The following is a 17,435-nucleotide window of genomic DNA, read 5'->3' on the forward strand; positions in this document are numbered from 1 at the left end:
ATTCTTGGAAATTACGGAACCATGTATTCTTCCTAATACTCGTTCGTTTCCCGCACTGTCCGCAATGAAACTGTAAACGGTATTTCAGCATCGAAACTGTTCTTACGGAGTTTTACACACTTTGCACCACCCAGTCTCCAGAAAAACGTTGATGGCTGATTATACATTTGAATATCTTAACGTTTCATTTAACGTAAGTCAGTAACAAGGTATCTAATACATAAGTAGGACCTACTTCCAAGGGCGTAACAACATCAGTGTATGTGTGATATGGTTTCTGACCAAGCATCGCGTTTGTTTGTTTACATCAGGTTTATTCTTATGATGAACGGATTATAGTATCTTACTTCCGAATTTGACAAAATTTCCGAAAATGTTGCTATCTAGGGGCCTGACAGCACAAAATATCACCTAAGTTTATTTACGAAGCATCAGAGATAACGAACGAATAGTGTAATGGGCTATCCACATACGACTAACGATTTGTGGTGTTCACTTATCGTAATTCATCACGCGAATAATTACCGACAGTGGCACACAATGGAAGATCTGTGGACAGGACAAGTACACGTTTACCAAATTGCGATATATACATCATGGCTCCTCACCTTCCCATATGTCATATCCCCCACAGTGGCGCGCTGATAGAACCCACTCCTTGCCCACGATGCTGCCGGAACAGTGCCAGACATCGGTATGTTCCCTGACCTGCATGTAAATGGCGAAGGGGTACACGCCGATGTGCGTCTGGAAGCCTCCAAATATTCTGCACTCCGGATGTCTGTCGCTCTTCCTCGCGCGACGCCACCGCTCCCATGCTTCCTTGCCCTTCCGTATTTCCTCCGGCGTGTTGAGACCGCAGTGAACCAACGCGACGATAGCGCACCACGCGGCCAACCAGCACACTTGCACCGTGTTCCAATGGTGTGCTGCTCGAAGCTTCATTGGGAAATTACCAGTGGTACCTCCCGCGCAGAGGCACCATCAAATATTGTCGTAATATAATTTCGTCTCACATGAGTCTAAAGTAGCATTTTAACTCGAACTGCTTTTATATGTGAAGCTGAATTTAGAATGAAAACCTGACAGCATGTCGTACTGTTTAATGTAACAGTTAATCTTTTGAAGAGACGTGGGATTTTGTTTACGGTGCAGACAACACTGCCATCGCATATCCTTAGTTGTTAATCGATCGTCAGATGCATCACTGTCGCTTACTGCGAAGTTTAATCTTTGGCGATCATACAAAGCAATATCTGCGCTAAGCGATGAGAGAGTATCTTTGGTGCGAAAACTAAAATTAATTCTGTAACTGTAATTTTTTTAAAATCATGATCAGAGGAGTCTTGAAATTATTAAATATGGAGTACTTGACCGTCATAAAATAATTAACGTAACAGTGGAGGGAGTAACATCTTCATAGTTGTAGCTTGCATGATTATTTCGTTTTATGTCCGGTCAAAGCCGATATATAGGGTGTCCATAATTGAAGTTCCAGTTTTAAAACTCTGTATAAAGAGAACCACTGCTCAGAATCTACATCTACATCGATACTCTGCAAATCACATTTAAGTGCCTGGTAGAGGGTTCATCAAACCACCTTCACAATAATTCACTATTATTCCAAACTCGCACAGCGCGGGGAAAAAACGAACTCCTATATCTTTCAGTGTGAGCTTGGATTTCCATTATTTATTTTGATGATCGTTTCTCCCTACGTAGGTCGCATCAACAAAATATTTTCGCATTCGTAGGAGAAACTGGTGACTGAAATTTCGTGAGAAGATTCGGTCGCAACGTCCGTAGCTCGTGGTCTTGCGGTAGCGTTCTCGCTTCCTGCGCAGGTGGTCCCGGGTTCGATTACCGGCGGGGTCAGCCTCGTGATGACTGGGTTTTGTGTATTCTTCATCATCATTGACTCGCAAGTCGCCGAAGTGGCGTCAACTAAAAAGGACTTGCAATACGGCGGCCGAACTTCCCCCCATAGGGCCTCCCGGCCGACAATGCCATACGATCATTTCATTTTTTTCCGCCGCAACGAAAAACGCCTTCGTGTTAACAATGCCACTCCAATCCTGAATCATTTCAGTGACACTCTCTCCCCTATTTTGCGATAGTACAGAACATGCTGCCCTTCCTTGAACTTTCTTGATGTACTCCACAATCCCATCTACATCTACATCTACATTTATACTCCGCAAGCCACCCAACGGTGTGTGGCGGAGGGCACTTTACGTGCCACTGTCATTACCTCCCTTTCCTGTTCCAGTCGCGTATGGTTCGCGGGAAGAACGACTGTCTGAAAGCCTCCGTGCGCGCTCTAATCTCTCTAATTTTACATTCGTGATCTCCTCGGGAGGTATAAGTAGGAGGAAGCAATATATTCGATACCTCATCCAGAAACGCACCCTCTCGAAACCTGGCGAGCAAGCTACACCGCGATGCAGAGCGCCTCTTTTGCAGAGATAAGGATCCCACACCGCTCAGCATTAATCCAAAAGAGGACGGACAAGCGTAGTGTAGGCGGTCACTTTAGTAGATCTGTTACATTTTCTAAGTGTTCTGCCAATAAAACGCAGTCTTTGGTTTGCCTTCCCCACAACATTTTCTATGCGTTCCTTCATAAATTTGAAGGAACGTAATTGTAATTCCTAGGTATTTAGTTGAATTTACGGTCTTTAGATTTGACTGATTTATCATGCAACAGAAGTTTACCGGATTCCATTTAGCATTCACGTGGATGACCTCACACTTTTCATTATATAGGGTCAAGTGCCTATTTTTGCACCACACAGATGTCTTTTCGAAATTGTTTAGCAATTTGTTTTGATTTTATGATGACGTGACTAGACGATAAACGACGGCATCATCTGTAAACAACCTAAGACGGCCTCTCATATTATCGTTTATATAGATAAGGAACAGCAAAGGGTCTATAACACTTTTTTTGGGAAAAGCCAGAAATCACTTCTGTTTTACTCGCTTTCCGTCAGTTACTACGAACTGTGACCTCTCTAATAGGAAATCAGGAACCCAGTCACATAATTGAAACGTTCCATAAGCACTTAATTTCTCTACAAGCCGCTTGTGTGTTACAGTGTCAAAAGCGTTCCAGAAATCTAGAAATGGCCGGCCGAGGTGGCCGAGCGGTTCTAGGCGCTTCAGCCTGGTACCGCGTGATCGCTACGGTCGCAGGTTCGAATCCTGCCTCGGGCATGGATGTGTGTGATGTCCTTAGGTTAGTTAGGTTTAAGTAGTTCTGAGTTCTAGGGGACTGATGACCTCAGATGTTAAGTCCCATAACGCTCAGAGCCATTTGAACCATTTTTGAAATCTAGAAATACGGAATGAATTTGAAATATCTTGTCAATAGCACGGAACACTTCATGTGAGAAAAGAGCAAGCTGTGTTTCACGAGAGCGATGTTTTCTAAATTAATGTTGACTGTGTGTCAATAGACCGTTCTCTTGGAGGTAATTCATAATGTTCGAACACAATATATGTTCCAAAATCCTGCTGCATATCGACGTTAATGAAATGAGCCTGTAATTTACTCGATTACTCCTACTACGTGTCTTGAATACTGGTGTGACCTGTGCAACTTTCCAGTCTTTGGGTACGGATGTTTTGTCGAGTGAATTGTTGTGCATCATTGTTAAGTATGGAGTTATTGTTTTAGCATATTCTGAAAGGAACCTGACTGGTATTCAGTCTGGACCGGGAGACTCGCTTTTGTTAAGTGATCTAAGTTGATTTACTACTGCAAGGATATCTACTTCTATGTTACTCATGTTGGCAGCTGTTCTTGATTCGGATTTTGGGTCATTTACTTCGTAGTCCTTGGTGAAGGAATTTCGGAAGGCTGTATTTATTAACTCTGCTTTGGCAGCACTGTCATCGATAGAACTTCCGTTGCTATCTCGGAGAAAGGGCATTGATTGTGTCTTGTCGCTAGCATACACTATTGGCCATTAAAATTGCTACACCACGAAGGTGACGTACTACAGACGCGAAATTTAACAGACAGGAAGAAGATGCTGTGATATGCAAATGATTAGCTCTTCAGAGCATTCACACACGGTTGGCGCCGTTGGCGATACCTACAACGTGCTTACATGAGGAAAGTTTCCAACCGATTTCTCATACACAAACAGCAGTTGACAGGCGTTGCCTGGTGAAACGTTGTTGTGATGCATCGTGCAAGGAGGCGAAATCCGTACCATCACGTTTCCGACTTTGATAAAGGTCTAATTGTACCCTATCGCGATTGCGGTTTATCGTATCGCACCATTGCTGCTCTCGTTGGTCGAGATACAATGACTGTTAGCAGAATAAGGAATCGGTGGGTTCAGGGGGGTAATACGGAACGCCGTGCTGGATGCCAACGGCCTCGTATCACTAGCATTCGAGATGACAGGCATCTTATCCGCACGGCTGTAACGGATCGAGCAGCCGCGTCTCGATCCCTGAGTCAACAGATGGGGACGTTTGCAAGACAACAACAATCTGCACGAACAGTTCGACGACGTTTGCAGCAGCACGGACTATCAGCTCGGAGACCATGGCTGCATCACAGACTACGATGGTGTACTCAACGACGAACATGGGTGCACGAATGGCAAAACACCGTTTTTTCGGATGAATCCAGGTTCTGTTTACAGCATCATGATGGTCGCATCCGTGTTTGGCGATATCGCGGTGAACGCACATTGGAAGCGTGTATTCGTCATCGCCATACTGCCGTATCACCGGGCGTGATGGTATGGGGTGCCATTGGTTACACGTCTCGGTCACCTATTGTTCGCACTGACGGCACTTTGAACAGTGGACGTTACATTTCAGATGTGTTACGACCCGTGGCTCTACCCTTCATTCGATGCCTGCGAAACTGTACATTTCAGCAGGATAATGCACGACCGCATGTTGCAGGTCCTGTACAGGCCTTTCTGGATACAGAAAATGTTCGTCCGCTGCCGTGGCCGGCATATTCTGCAGATCTCTCACCAATGGAAAACGTCTGGTCAATGGTGGCCGAGCAACTGGTCTGTCACAATACGCCAATCACTACTCTTGATGAACTGTGGTATCGTGTTGAAGCTGCATGGGCAGCTGTACCTGTACACGCCATCCAAGCTCAGTTTGACTAAATGCCCAGGCGTATCAAGGCCGTTATTACGGCCAGAGGTGGTTTTTTTGGGTACTGCTTTCTCACGATCTATGCATCCAAATTGCGTGAAAATGTAATCACGTGTCAGTTCTAGTATAATGTAATTGTCCAATGAATACCCGTTTATCATCTGTATTTCTTCTTGGTGCAGCAATTTTAATGGCCAGTACTGTATTACAGGCATCTCGCACTGAAGTCCGCGCTAAATTTCGAGTTTCTGTAAAGGATCGCCAATCTTGGAGTTTTCACGTCCGTTTAAAATTGGCATGTTTCTTCGTTGCATATTGTTGACGCAGTGGGACACATCATGGAAAATAATTTTAACAAAAATTCTGCCATATATGGCGCTTTAAGGTCAGAATATGCACACCAAAGGGCGGGCGGCACACGGCTGTTCCTCAGTTTGTGTCCGAGACGCCTAACATGGCAGTCTCCATAAAGAATCCCGCGCTGCTAGTAAAGCTCTCTTACAAGAACGCTGACGGTGAGCCAGTATACCTGCAGAATTTCCAGTCACCCAAAGGTATGAAATAAGTCATTGGTCCTATGTCTGCTAAGGATCTCGAGAAAATGAAAACAGAATTCGAAAAGACAGGCAGAAGTCCAATATGGCAGACGGAGGAATGCAGTTGATCTGACGTCTGTCGAAGATGTGGCCACAGCAGTGCAGGAGTCATCGAGCGGTGCTTGCGAGCACAGTGCCTAAAATCCTACGAAATATCCTACATTGCTATTCACATAAAGTCACCCGTGTTCCGGAGATCCATCCTGCACAGCTGCCAGCATCTGGAATATCTTGCTCGTATGGAAATGGACAATGAATGGTCATGGAACATTCTGCGGACAGACGAAGACCGATTTTCATCCGAACACTCATAACTGCTTGATAAATGCAGCGGAAAACACGCACGCACATCAAACAGTACTACTTCATTCTTCAAAGACGACTGTGTGGTGCGAACTGATGGCATCGTTTATCGTAGGGCCGTATTTTATCGAGGAGATGAGTGCTGCGGGTCCTGTTACTTCTATCGTCACTGGTAAATGCTATGCGAGTCTTTTAAGCACTGACGTCCCTCCAACTTTTCAACAGCATGGATGAGTGGGTATTCTGGAACCGCGCGCCGCGATATTTGAATCCGCTCCAGACGTCATGGATATCGAAGACTCCTAGAGGTCTCTGCACCATCGCGCCGTAAACTGCGGCGGCGCGCGTCTGCTGTCCCGCTTTGGTGTGAGGGCGCCACAGTGGAACACGTGGTTCCAGCGACCAATAGCGACGCCCCTGATAGAGTACTTAAGCACCTGCCTCTCGCTCAGCCAGCACCACCTCCGCCGAAACCACCTTGTCCCCAACACCCACTGTGGCTTTCGACCTTCCTTCACTGGCGATGACCAACTCCTCCGCCTCACTCATCTCCTCTCCCTCCAGCTTAACTCCCGTCGCTCCGCCATTTTTGTCTCCTTCGACCTCGAAAAGGCCTACGACCGTGTCTGCCATCCCGGTCTCCTGTTTAAACTCCAAACCTACGCCCTTCCTGTCAACTAAATCCGTCTGATGGCCTCCTTCCTCTCCCGCCGCCCCTCCTATGTTACCATCCATAATGCCAATTCCCACACCTTCTACCCCTCTGCAGGTGTGCCCCAGGGGTCTGTCATCTGCCCTTTCCTCTACCTCCTCACCTCCTCTACACCTCCAGTACACCTCCTGCAGTATGCCGATGACACCTCATTCCTTGCCCTCGCTCCTACCCTCCAACGGTCCCAACGCCTTCTCCAGAATCACCTTGACCCTTTTGCCGCATGGTGTCACTAGTGGCTCCTGGCCTCACCATTGACCGTCACCTCACCTGGATCTCTCATCTCCACTCCATCCAATCCAAAGCCCACAATCGCCTCCGACTCCTCAAACTCGTCTCTGGTTGGACATGGGGGTTGCACCCCTCTACCACCCTCCACACCTACAAATCCTTAATCCGTCCCATCCTCTATTATGCCAGTGAAGCCTGTATATCCGCCTCCTCAACCCCAAATTTTATAAGTCCCTCCAGATCCTCGAGTGCCACGCACTCCGCCTCGCTTTCCGTATACGCCTCCTGTCCTCCATGCAGATAGTCTACGATCTCATTCCTTTCTCCCATCTGCTGCTTTTCCTCGAACATATCAGCATACTCTACACCTCCCGCCGCCTTGATCCCACTCACTCCCTGGTTGCTTCTCTGCTCTCCAATCCCCGGCCTCTGCCACGCTTTTAATGTTTTGTCCCCCCTACACTCCATCTCTAAACCCTTCATCTCCTTTGCCAAGGTGGCTTCCGTCAACTCCCCTTCCCATATGATGCCCTCTCTCCCTCCATTTATCCCTCCTATCAACTCTGATCGTCACACCCTTCCTTTCCTGTCCTTTCCCCAGGCTCCCTCTCCCCCCCCTTCCATTCTGTTTTCTCCCCACCCAACCTCTCTCTGCCTCCCCCCCCCCCCCCCCAAGTCCTTTAGAATACCCATCCTCTGCCTTTCCCCATTCCCTGTCGTGTCTGCCCAGCAATCGCCCCCCCCCCACCCTCTTTTGGGTCCTCGTCCTCTATCAGCTCCTTTCCCCCCTCCCCACACCGTTTCTTCCTCTCCTTCCCCCCCTTTCCTTTCCCATCCTCTGTCCAGGTCCCCCCCCCCCATATGCCCTCGGCTGTGGTATATCATATTTGTCAAAATTTTTTGGTGCAGTGTTCAAGTGAATGTTCAATGTTGTCCGTCTTTCCAAAGTGTTGCGAACAGAAACCAAGCCGTCGCTGGGTGTAAATTTTATATCTCTTGCGAACAGAAACCAGACTGTCGCCGTGTTTTTTTAATTGTATGTCTATTCCTTTACCTGTTTGCATCATATGTATTTTATTAGCATCATCAATCCTTTGTTTTATGTTTTAAGTTCCACTATTTTCCGCCATTATACCATTTAAGTCACCGATTTTATCGCCTGTTAATCTCGCGTACGTCTGTGGACACATCGCCCCACGTTAGACAGCTTACTTACTTTCTTGTCCTGTGTACGAGTGGACGTGTTTGTTAGGTTTCCTTGTGATCTTGTTGTTGTTCGTTCTGTCCTCCGTTGGTCGTGTCCGTCCACTCCCGTTGTGTTGTTGTTCGCGGGCCTCTCCGTGGGTCCCGCCGCGCTTGCCGTCATTTTATTCTACATGTTTGAAAGTTTTACTGTGTGTAGATGCATCCTTTAGGAACAATATTTTCATTTCTCCACATAATTTCCATCCCTCTCAAGTGCATTACGCCATCTTGGAACCAGCGCCTGTATACCCGCACGGTAAAATTCTGGACCAACCTCTTGGAGCCACTGTTTGGCAGCGTGCACAATGGAGTCATCGTCTTAAAACTTTGTTCCACGAAGAGAGTCTTTCAGTTTCCCAAAGAGATGATAGTCACATGGAACCAGGTTCATTGTTGTCCATCCGAGATTTGTGATAGCTCCCATGGTTTTTTGACTGACATGTGGCCGTGCATTGTTGTGCAACAGCAAAAAATCCTGTTTTTGCCGATGTGGTCGAACACGACTCAGTCGAGCTTGAACTTTCTTCGGTCTCGTCACATATGCATCAGAATTTATGGTGGTTCCACTTGGCATGATGTCCACAAGCAAGAGTCCTTCGGAGTCGAAAAACACTGTAGCCATGACTTTTCCAGCAGAAGGTGTGGTTTTGAATTTTTTTCTTGGGTAAATTTGCATGATGCCACTCCATTGATTGCCTCTTCGTCTCCGGTGAAAAATATTGGAGCCATGTTTCATCACCTGTCACAATTCTTCCAAGAAATTCATCTGTACCATTCTCGTACTGTTCCAAAAGTTCGCTGCAAACCGTTTTTCTTGTTTCTTTGTGAGCCACTGTCAACATCCTGAGAACCCGCCTGGCACAAAACTTTTTTAACGCCAACACTTTCAGTATTCTGCAAACACTTCCTTCCCCTATCCCAACGTAGCGTGACAATTCGTTCACTGTGACGCATCTGTCAACAGTCACCAATTCGTTAACTCTCTGCACATTGTCTGGAGTGTGTGCAGCACGAGGCCTGCCGCTGCGAGGACAATCCTCAATATTGCCGTGCCCGCTTTCGTCACGTAACCTGCTTGCCCACCGACTAACTGTACTGCGATCGACAGCAGCATCTCCGTACACCTTTTTCAACCTCTTATGGGTATTTCACACTGTCTCGTTTTCACAGCACAGGAATTCTATGACAGCACGTTGCTTCTGACGAACGTCAAGTGTAGCAGCCATCCTGAAGACATGCTGTGACGGCGCCACTCACGGGAACAGGTTGAACTAAGTTTGAAAACAAGAGGAAATGATGTATCTACACACTGCAAGACTTTCACACATGCAGAATGAAAACTGTGTTTTTACAAAAATAGTGTGCATTTCTTTTGGAGTGATCCTCGTGTATGAAATTTTTCACGTGTAGAAACACGTCTATTAACTTTCTTTTTTATTTCACAACTCCTTCTTGATGTTGCAATTTTTTTCCGTCATTGTATTAATACCCTGTTGTCGCAAAATTTTCGTCATTCATCGTGTTTTGGATCTGAGGGCCAATATATTTTTACATGATATGTATATAACGACACATCATTCATCGTGTAATATTTGGAGATAAATAAACACTTTCAAACACAAGACTTTTCGCATCTGCTTGGTAACGATATCACTCAACAGCTTCAGCCTGTAAGTTCACTTGCCGGCCATTGTGGCCGAGCGGTTCTAGGCGCTTCAGTATTGAAGCAGGTTCGAGTCCTGCCTCGGGCATGAATGTGTGTGATGTCCTTAGGTTAGTTAGGTTCAAGTAGTTCGAAATTCTAGGGGACTGATGACCACAGATATTATGTCCCATAGTGATCAGAGCCATTTGTATGTTCACTTGTTTACTCTGAAAAATGTGTTTGCATATTTCTTTTCTTTGTGTGTGTGTGTGTGTGTGTGTGTGTATGTGTGTGTTTTTTTTAAAACACCTTTAGTTTCGGAACGAAATATTACTTTGAAACCTCCTGGCAGATTAAAACTGTGTGCGGGACCGAGACTCGAACTCGGGACCTTTGCCTATCGCGGGCAAGTGCTGTACCATTTGAGCTACCCAAGTACGACTCATGCCCCGTCCCCACAGCTTCAATTCTGCCTGTACCTCGTCTCCTACTTCCAAACTTCACAGAAGCTCTTGGCAGAGCTCTTGCCCACGAAAGGCAAAGGACCCGTTTGTCTATCTTTCACTGCAATCAAATGCTGCACAAGGCTTCACAATTGCAATAAAGGAACGTTAAATGACTGCCATAAATTGAACAGTATTCCAGTGATCGCCTGTCAGTGGATGCAGTCAGCTGATCGAGATTTTGCTTTCAATATAATGACGTCTTGTGCGGCCTGTATCATTATGGTCTAAGCCATAGTCATCAACGTTCGAGATAACCCTTATTGTGATGATCGACTAATAATAGGGGAAATCAATCACATACTTTCTGAATGTAAATTGTATCCAAACTAGATAATCGTTTTCACACATCAACTAATATAATGTCATCAGCAACCATCACTAACTCCTTAGCGCTACAGTCTGGAACCGCGCGACCGCTACGGTCGCAGGTCCGAATCCTACCTCGGGCATGGATGTGTGTGATGTCCTTAGGTTAGTTAGGTTTAAGTAGTTCTAAGTTCTAGGGGACTGATGACCTCAGAAATTAAGTCCCATAGTGCTCAGAGCCATTTGAACCATTTTGAACTAACTCCTATACCAACTCCCCTTCATCAAAATAATATCGCAGTTTTAAAACTAATTATTAAATTCATTGATAAATGCAATCTTAATCTGTAAATCGCCAAAATATTGAGAAATGGCTATATATGATCTTAAGGCCAAAAGCGAAAATTGGTAAATAAATAAATAAAAACTATGCTCACTCCATAGAAATTCCTACCCGTGAATGGGACCAGGACCAAAGATGTTACATGCTGCCATGCCAGAGATGATACTCTGTAGAATGCAATGCTGGCATCAGACAGAGAGTAAACAATAAATAACGTGGTGTTGCCTCCGATATTTCGAAAATTCTGTGTAGCGCTTATGCCGGCAATAAGTTTGTGGTTTTGTGGAGAAGGGTGAGATAAATCGTATCGGCGAGTCTGCTCATATATTCAATTTGGAAAGCGCATCGATCATAAAATTTTAGAGTGACGTCGAATGCAATTTATACGTGGCAGTCTCTATAAAAATAGCATCGGTTGAAGCCAATGGTGGCTTTTTAATGTTTTTGTCGGTCGTCCGAGAACGAAACTTGCCGTAATATCCGGACAAAAGGTATCGTGCGCCATACATGTGGCGGCATGGAGTTAGTGCATCGGGTTGTCGTGTGGAGCTCTGTCGTCGCGTTGATCCGGTGCGGCCTTAACACGCCGGAGGAACTGCGGGTGGGGAGGCAAGCCATCGAAAGCTGGCGCTCCACGAAGAAAGACGCCGCTTGGCCTGGTGACAAGCTGTTCGGCGGATTCGCGCCCCACGTCGGCACCTACCCCTTTGCCGTCTTCATCATAGGCATGGAGCCTGGCAGGACCTGGGAATGCTCGGGCAGTGTATTGGCGCCCCAGTGGATCCTAACCGCGGCGCACTGCATGGGCCTCTCGCAATATTGGTATGGTGAGTACTCCTCTAGACGCACCTTTATACCCAGAAAGAATATTTGGGTCTAGTGAAGCAGGGGATACAACCCGCCGGTTTGACCGATGACGTCATACATTAGTCATAGATAGTAATGTCTTCACTTCGAGGCATAGATAATAAAACAGTTGTGTGTTCCGGATAAGCGCTATCATTGTACATTAAAATTATTTGCAATGAGATTGAGGTAATTTGGAGTATTAGTTTGTTATTGTAGCATAATTTATACTGTCTTATTTTCGTTTATAGGAATGGATTTGTCTGTTTGTGGGTATGTAATTTTAGTTACTGTCTGTCTAGGCCAGCTTCGGTTATTCCCCGATATTTCCGTGTGGTAAGTTCACTTTTCCATTTGCTTCTTTCACTGTATTTCACTATTTTGACACATTTCACTTTCTTAGTCCACCAATATGTATATTTTCGTGTTGTGAAGTATGTAATAGAAATTTCTCAGCTGTCGATCTTCTTCCGTTTCCCAGCACTAGTATCAGTACGACATTTTCGAATGCCAAATAAAATATGTATCCCGTCCTTCACTTCGCCTTTACACTACACAGCTAAAATTTGTATCCCGTCCTTCACTTCGCCTTTACACTGACACTATATATGTAATTGGCGAGCAAGATACAAATGTTGCGTATAGCTATATAGCTCAAGTAACGAATGGGATACTATTAGCGTCCGAGGCAACAAGAAAACTGTACCCCATAGTGAAGTACGGGATACAAATTCTACATGTGTCGTCTTCTTGTCTCCATGTAGACTCAGTTGTGGTACAGGTCGCAAATGTAACTTAGAGCCTATTTCCACCTTTTCGTTACCAGTGTACATATATAGAGGTCAACGGAAGTCTGGTATACATATATTACATTCATAGGTCCTTCTGTCATCAGTAGTACTGATATGTATGTAAGAAAGGACTGTTAGCAATAGCGGAGACGAAATAAACAACACATCTACAATTTGTATCTCGTGCTCCACTTTCGGTTTAGTGAAGCGGAGGATACATCGTCCAAGTGAAGAACAGGACAGTAATGCTAGTGAAAACGAAGAAATCGACTTACGACAAACTCGTATTCCGTACTGTACTTAAGCAACACCCTTCAAGTGAGCTTTTAATTTGTATCCGGTGTTTCATTTACGGTTTAGTGAAGCAGGGGATACATAGTTCAGGTGAACGACAGGACAGCAATGCTAGTTGAAACTAAGAAATCGACGTACGCTGAACTTGTATCCCGTACTGCACTTATGCAATACAGTTCTAAAGAGTTTCGAGATACAACTGACATACATGTAACGTGATGTATTCTTTGCTAGTAATATATTTCATTTATTTCTTTCCGTTGTATTTTGTGGAGAAATACTAAGATACGAACACGCGATATCGTTAACGTGAAAATACTTCTGGTCCTTATATATGTGAAGTACAGTTTATCTCTCTTGCATTCCTTTGTTTCTGAACATTCTTCTCAGCTCTTTCATCTTTGTAATCCATGGTCTCTGTCCAATTCCGACATCATTCGTCAAAGCTGACAGGTTGTATCCCCTGCTAAACTAGACCCGAATATTTGCCCAAATTCGGTAATTTCCAAGAATGATGGCCTATCGAAACTGGAACGCTCCAAACGATACATATCGAAGTTGCGGTAGTAAATCGATTATGGAGGCCTCGTGGCGCGCGTTACGAGTATGTTTCAAGTTGTCGCTAGAGAACGACAAAAGAAAAGCGTTAGAGAAGCACTGGTAAATTGAAAGGAACCGACTTAGTCGCCGTCGGTGTTATCGTCTTGTGAGAGTCCGCTCGATGTATAAGCTGCAGGGACAATTACTTTTTTGCCATACCCGGGGTATACTCTGCCAATAGTGCGTAGGAATATCGGCAGAGTGTCGCATGCGTCGACTTTCCCCTGGAGACGCAAGTTGTGAAAGTATGGGTACTGGACGGCCTTCTCTTTTTATGGTTGACTTGACAGACTTCCACAGGCGTTCTATGTTCTGGGTATGGACACTGGCATCATCTAAAGAGACAAACTCGACAGAGTGGTTCACAAATTCGTGCTCGCATCCTTCAGCTTTGAGACTCTGGTATGACTGAAACCCGTCGGTGATGACTTTTGTTCCTGTCAATATGAAATGCTTTATAAGACCCACTAGAGTCCCCTTACCTCGCGACAATATCCTGACAGCGAAACATTTGCATGACTCCCTTTCTATGCCACCAAGAACTCAAATATGATCTACTTCAGTTTTAGTAGGCCGCCCTCTCCGATTCTTTCGCCTAGCAATGTGAGACTCGCCTACTTCCACTATTTTACGCAGTCCACCAATTGGCACACTGTTGTTTCTCACTACGAGGTGCATTTAAGTTCTAAGACCTCCGATTTTTTTTCTAATTAACTACTCGCCCGAAATCGATGAAACTGGCGTTACTTCTCGACGTAATCGCCCTGCAGACGTACACATTTTTCACAACGCTGACGCCATGATTCCATGGCAGCGGCGAAGGCTTCTTTAGGAGTCTGTTTTGAGCACTGGAAAATCGCTGAGGCAATAGCAGCACGGCTGGTGAATGTGCGGCCACGGAGAGTGTCTTTCAAAAGTCACTAGGAGCCAGGTCAGGTGAGTAGGGAGCATGAGGGATCACTTCAAAGTTGTTATCACGAATAAACTGTTGCGTAACGTTAGCTCGATGTGAGGGTGCGTTGTCTTGGTGAAACAGCACACGTGCAGCCCTTCCCGGACGTTTTTGTTGCAGTGCAGGAAGGAATTTATTCTTCAAAACATTTTCGTAGAATGCACCTGTTACCGTAGAGCCCTTTGGAACGCAATGGGTAAGAATCACGCCCTCGCTGTCCCAGAACATGGGCACCATCATTTTTTCAGCACTGGCGGTTACCCGAAATTTTTTTGGTGGCGGTGAATCTGTGTGCTTCCATTGAGCTGACTGCCGCTTTGTTTCTGGATTGAAAAATGGCATCCACGTCTCATCCATTGTCACAACCGACGAAAAGAAAGCCCCATTCATGCTGTCGTTGCGCGTCAACATTGCTCGGCAACATGCCACACGGGCAGCCATGTGGTCGTCCGTCAGCATTCGTGGCACCCACCTGGATGACACTTTTCGCATTTTCAGGTCGTCATGCAGGATTGTGTGCACAGAACCCACAGAAATGCCAACTCTGGAGGCGATCTGTTCAACAGTCATTCGGCGATCCCCCAAAACAATTCTCTCCACTTTCTCGATCGTATCGTCAGACCGGCTTGTGCGAGCCCGAGGTTGTTTCGGTTTGTTGTCACACGTTGTTCTGCCTTCATTAAACTGTCGCACCCACGAACGCACTTTCGACACATCCATAACTCCATCACCACATGTCTCCTTCAACTGTCGATGAATTTCAATTGGTTTCACACCAAGCAAATTCAGAAAACGAATGATTGCACGCTGTTCAAGTAAGGAAAACGTCGCCATTTTAAATATTTCAAACAGTTCTCATTATCGCCACTGGCGGTAAAATTCCATCTGCCGTACGGTGCTGCCATCTCTGGGACATATTGACAATGAACGCGGCCTCATTTTAAAACAATGCGCATGTTTCTATCTCTTTCCAGTCCGGAGAAAAAAAATCGGAGGCCTTAGAACTTGAATGCACCTCGTATGACGTAGCTCACTTCTCGGCAAAATCCGAAGTAATCACAGACGGTATTCGCCGATAGCCCAGTTTCTGATGCTGTGGCTTGCGGAGTGTAATCACGAATCCAGCACGACACGAGATTTATGCTCGTCTCAATCGATAATTTAGAGGACTCGAACCACGTATTTTTCCTGATGCTGGTTCGCTTTCCACAAAGCCTGCAATGAAATTGCAATGGGATCTCTGTGTCCGCACTCCTCTTACGCAGTTACACAGACTTGGCAGCACCACAGTCAGTACAATCTCTCGTGACTTCGTCGGGCAGAAATCTATATTTGCGGGAAAAAGTCAAACATTTGTCTACACTGCTTATGCATTGGATGAGAGTTCTCCATGTGAGGTAATCCGCAGACGAAACTTGAGAAGCAGCACTCATTACACTCGCTATGAAGGGAAAATGTCACAATCAATTATGGCCGGAACGTAATTTACTGAAACTGAAGAAACAACGCAAAACTGATACAAATGACGATCACAAGTAATTTATCATAACGCGCGCCACGAGACCTCCATAATCGATTTACTACCGCAACTTCGATATGTATCGCTTGGAGCGCTCCAACTTCGATAGGCAATCATTCTTGGAAATTACCCTAAATTCTCCAAACTGTACTGATCGCAGCACACAGCTGATCTTTCATCTGTCAAGTTGGCTAATAAATTCCAGTGCCCGATTCCACTCGTCGGCTTTAATCAATGACGTCATACCTCATCCCAAGACGCGAGATAGAGGTGCTATTTTAGCACGGAGCTAAGAAAATGAGGGAATTGTCATTATGTCTCAAACTTGAAGCCAACGTCCGCCGTCTTATATAGCTCAAAATATTGATTGATTGATTAATTGATTTTAACAGGGGAGCTAGAACAGCTTAGGTCTGACCCGCCACTGCCCGCACCGAAACTAGGTTTGTTGTGCGGTATCGCTCCCTGTATATCTAGTAAAGCCAAGCAGTGCCCTTAAATAGTGCAAGGAGTCCCTCTACCAGTTTTTTGTTAGACACAATTTTTTCAGGTCTAGTTCTCCCGAAGATTCTTATCTTTTACTCTCCAATGCCATGCATTCGAAGCTTAGGTGTGATGCAGTTTCTTCACCCTCATCACAGATCCTACATCTAGGGTCCTCTTCCGTTATGCTCATTGTGTGTAGGTATTTTAGCGGCCGGAGTGGCCGAGCGGTTCTAGGCGCTACAGTCTGGAACCGAGCGACCGCTACGGTTGCAGGTTCGAATCCTGCCTCGGACATGGATGTGTGTGATGTCATTAGGTTAGTTAGGTTTAAGTAGCTTTAAGTTCTAGGGGACTGATGACCTCAGAAGTTAAGTCCCATAGTGCTCAGAGCCATTTGAACCATTTGTAGGTGTTTTTTGAAATTCCCACGGCCGGTCATCAGTCCAATCATGAGTTTGATCTCTTTCCTGTTCAATCCCATGGCTTGGGCATCACTACCTTACCATGTTTTTGTTTATGGACCTAGGGCCAATACCCTACGCGCTGTTTCCTAAGCCAGTTCTGTAGTTATAATTTGATCATAGCCTTGGTGATTGTCAGGACAGGTTCCGGTCCAACAAATGGAGTTGTTGCCCCCATCCTAGTCAATCTATCGGCTTGTTCATTGCCACAGATCCCTGAGTGGCCAGGGACCCACACTAGGTTCACCCTATTGCTTCCCCCTAGCTCCACCAGAGCCCTGTGGCAGTCTGCAGCAATCTTAGATCTTGTTGCAGGAGCTGCCAATGATTTCAGGGCTGTCTGAATAGATCAAAACATTAGATTCAACGCGTGGTTCACCGCAGTGATACTTCTCCGTGATGTCACTCTGACGTGCCGTGACAAGTTTCACCGTTGGCGATATCTGATGACTTTTTTGGTCGT

The 17,435-nt window shown here is 45.6% G+C and overlaps 1 protein-coding gene across 1 annotated transcript in view; it reads right to left on the bottom strand.

Moving 5' to 3' along the window:
* Positions 1–945, bottom strand: part of LOC124716825 (mast cell protease 1A-like) — a 74,808-nt gene extending 73,863 nt beyond the window's left edge. Inside the window, exon 1 of the mRNA XM_047243378.1 lies at positions 609–945. Within this exon, the coding sequence (XP_047099334.1) occupies positions 609–945 (337 nt within the window). The remainder of the gene's footprint in view (positions 1–608) is intronic.
* Between the last annotated feature and the right edge of the window lie 16,490 nt (positions 946–17,435).

The sequence above is a fragment of the Schistocerca piceifrons genome, chromosome 9 (genome assembly GCF_021461385.2).
Source record: "Schistocerca piceifrons isolate TAMUIC-IGC-003096 chromosome 9, iqSchPice1.1, whole genome shotgun sequence".
In the NCBI taxonomy this organism is placed as follows: Eukaryota; Metazoa; Arthropoda; class Insecta; order Orthoptera; family Acrididae; genus Schistocerca; species Schistocerca piceifrons.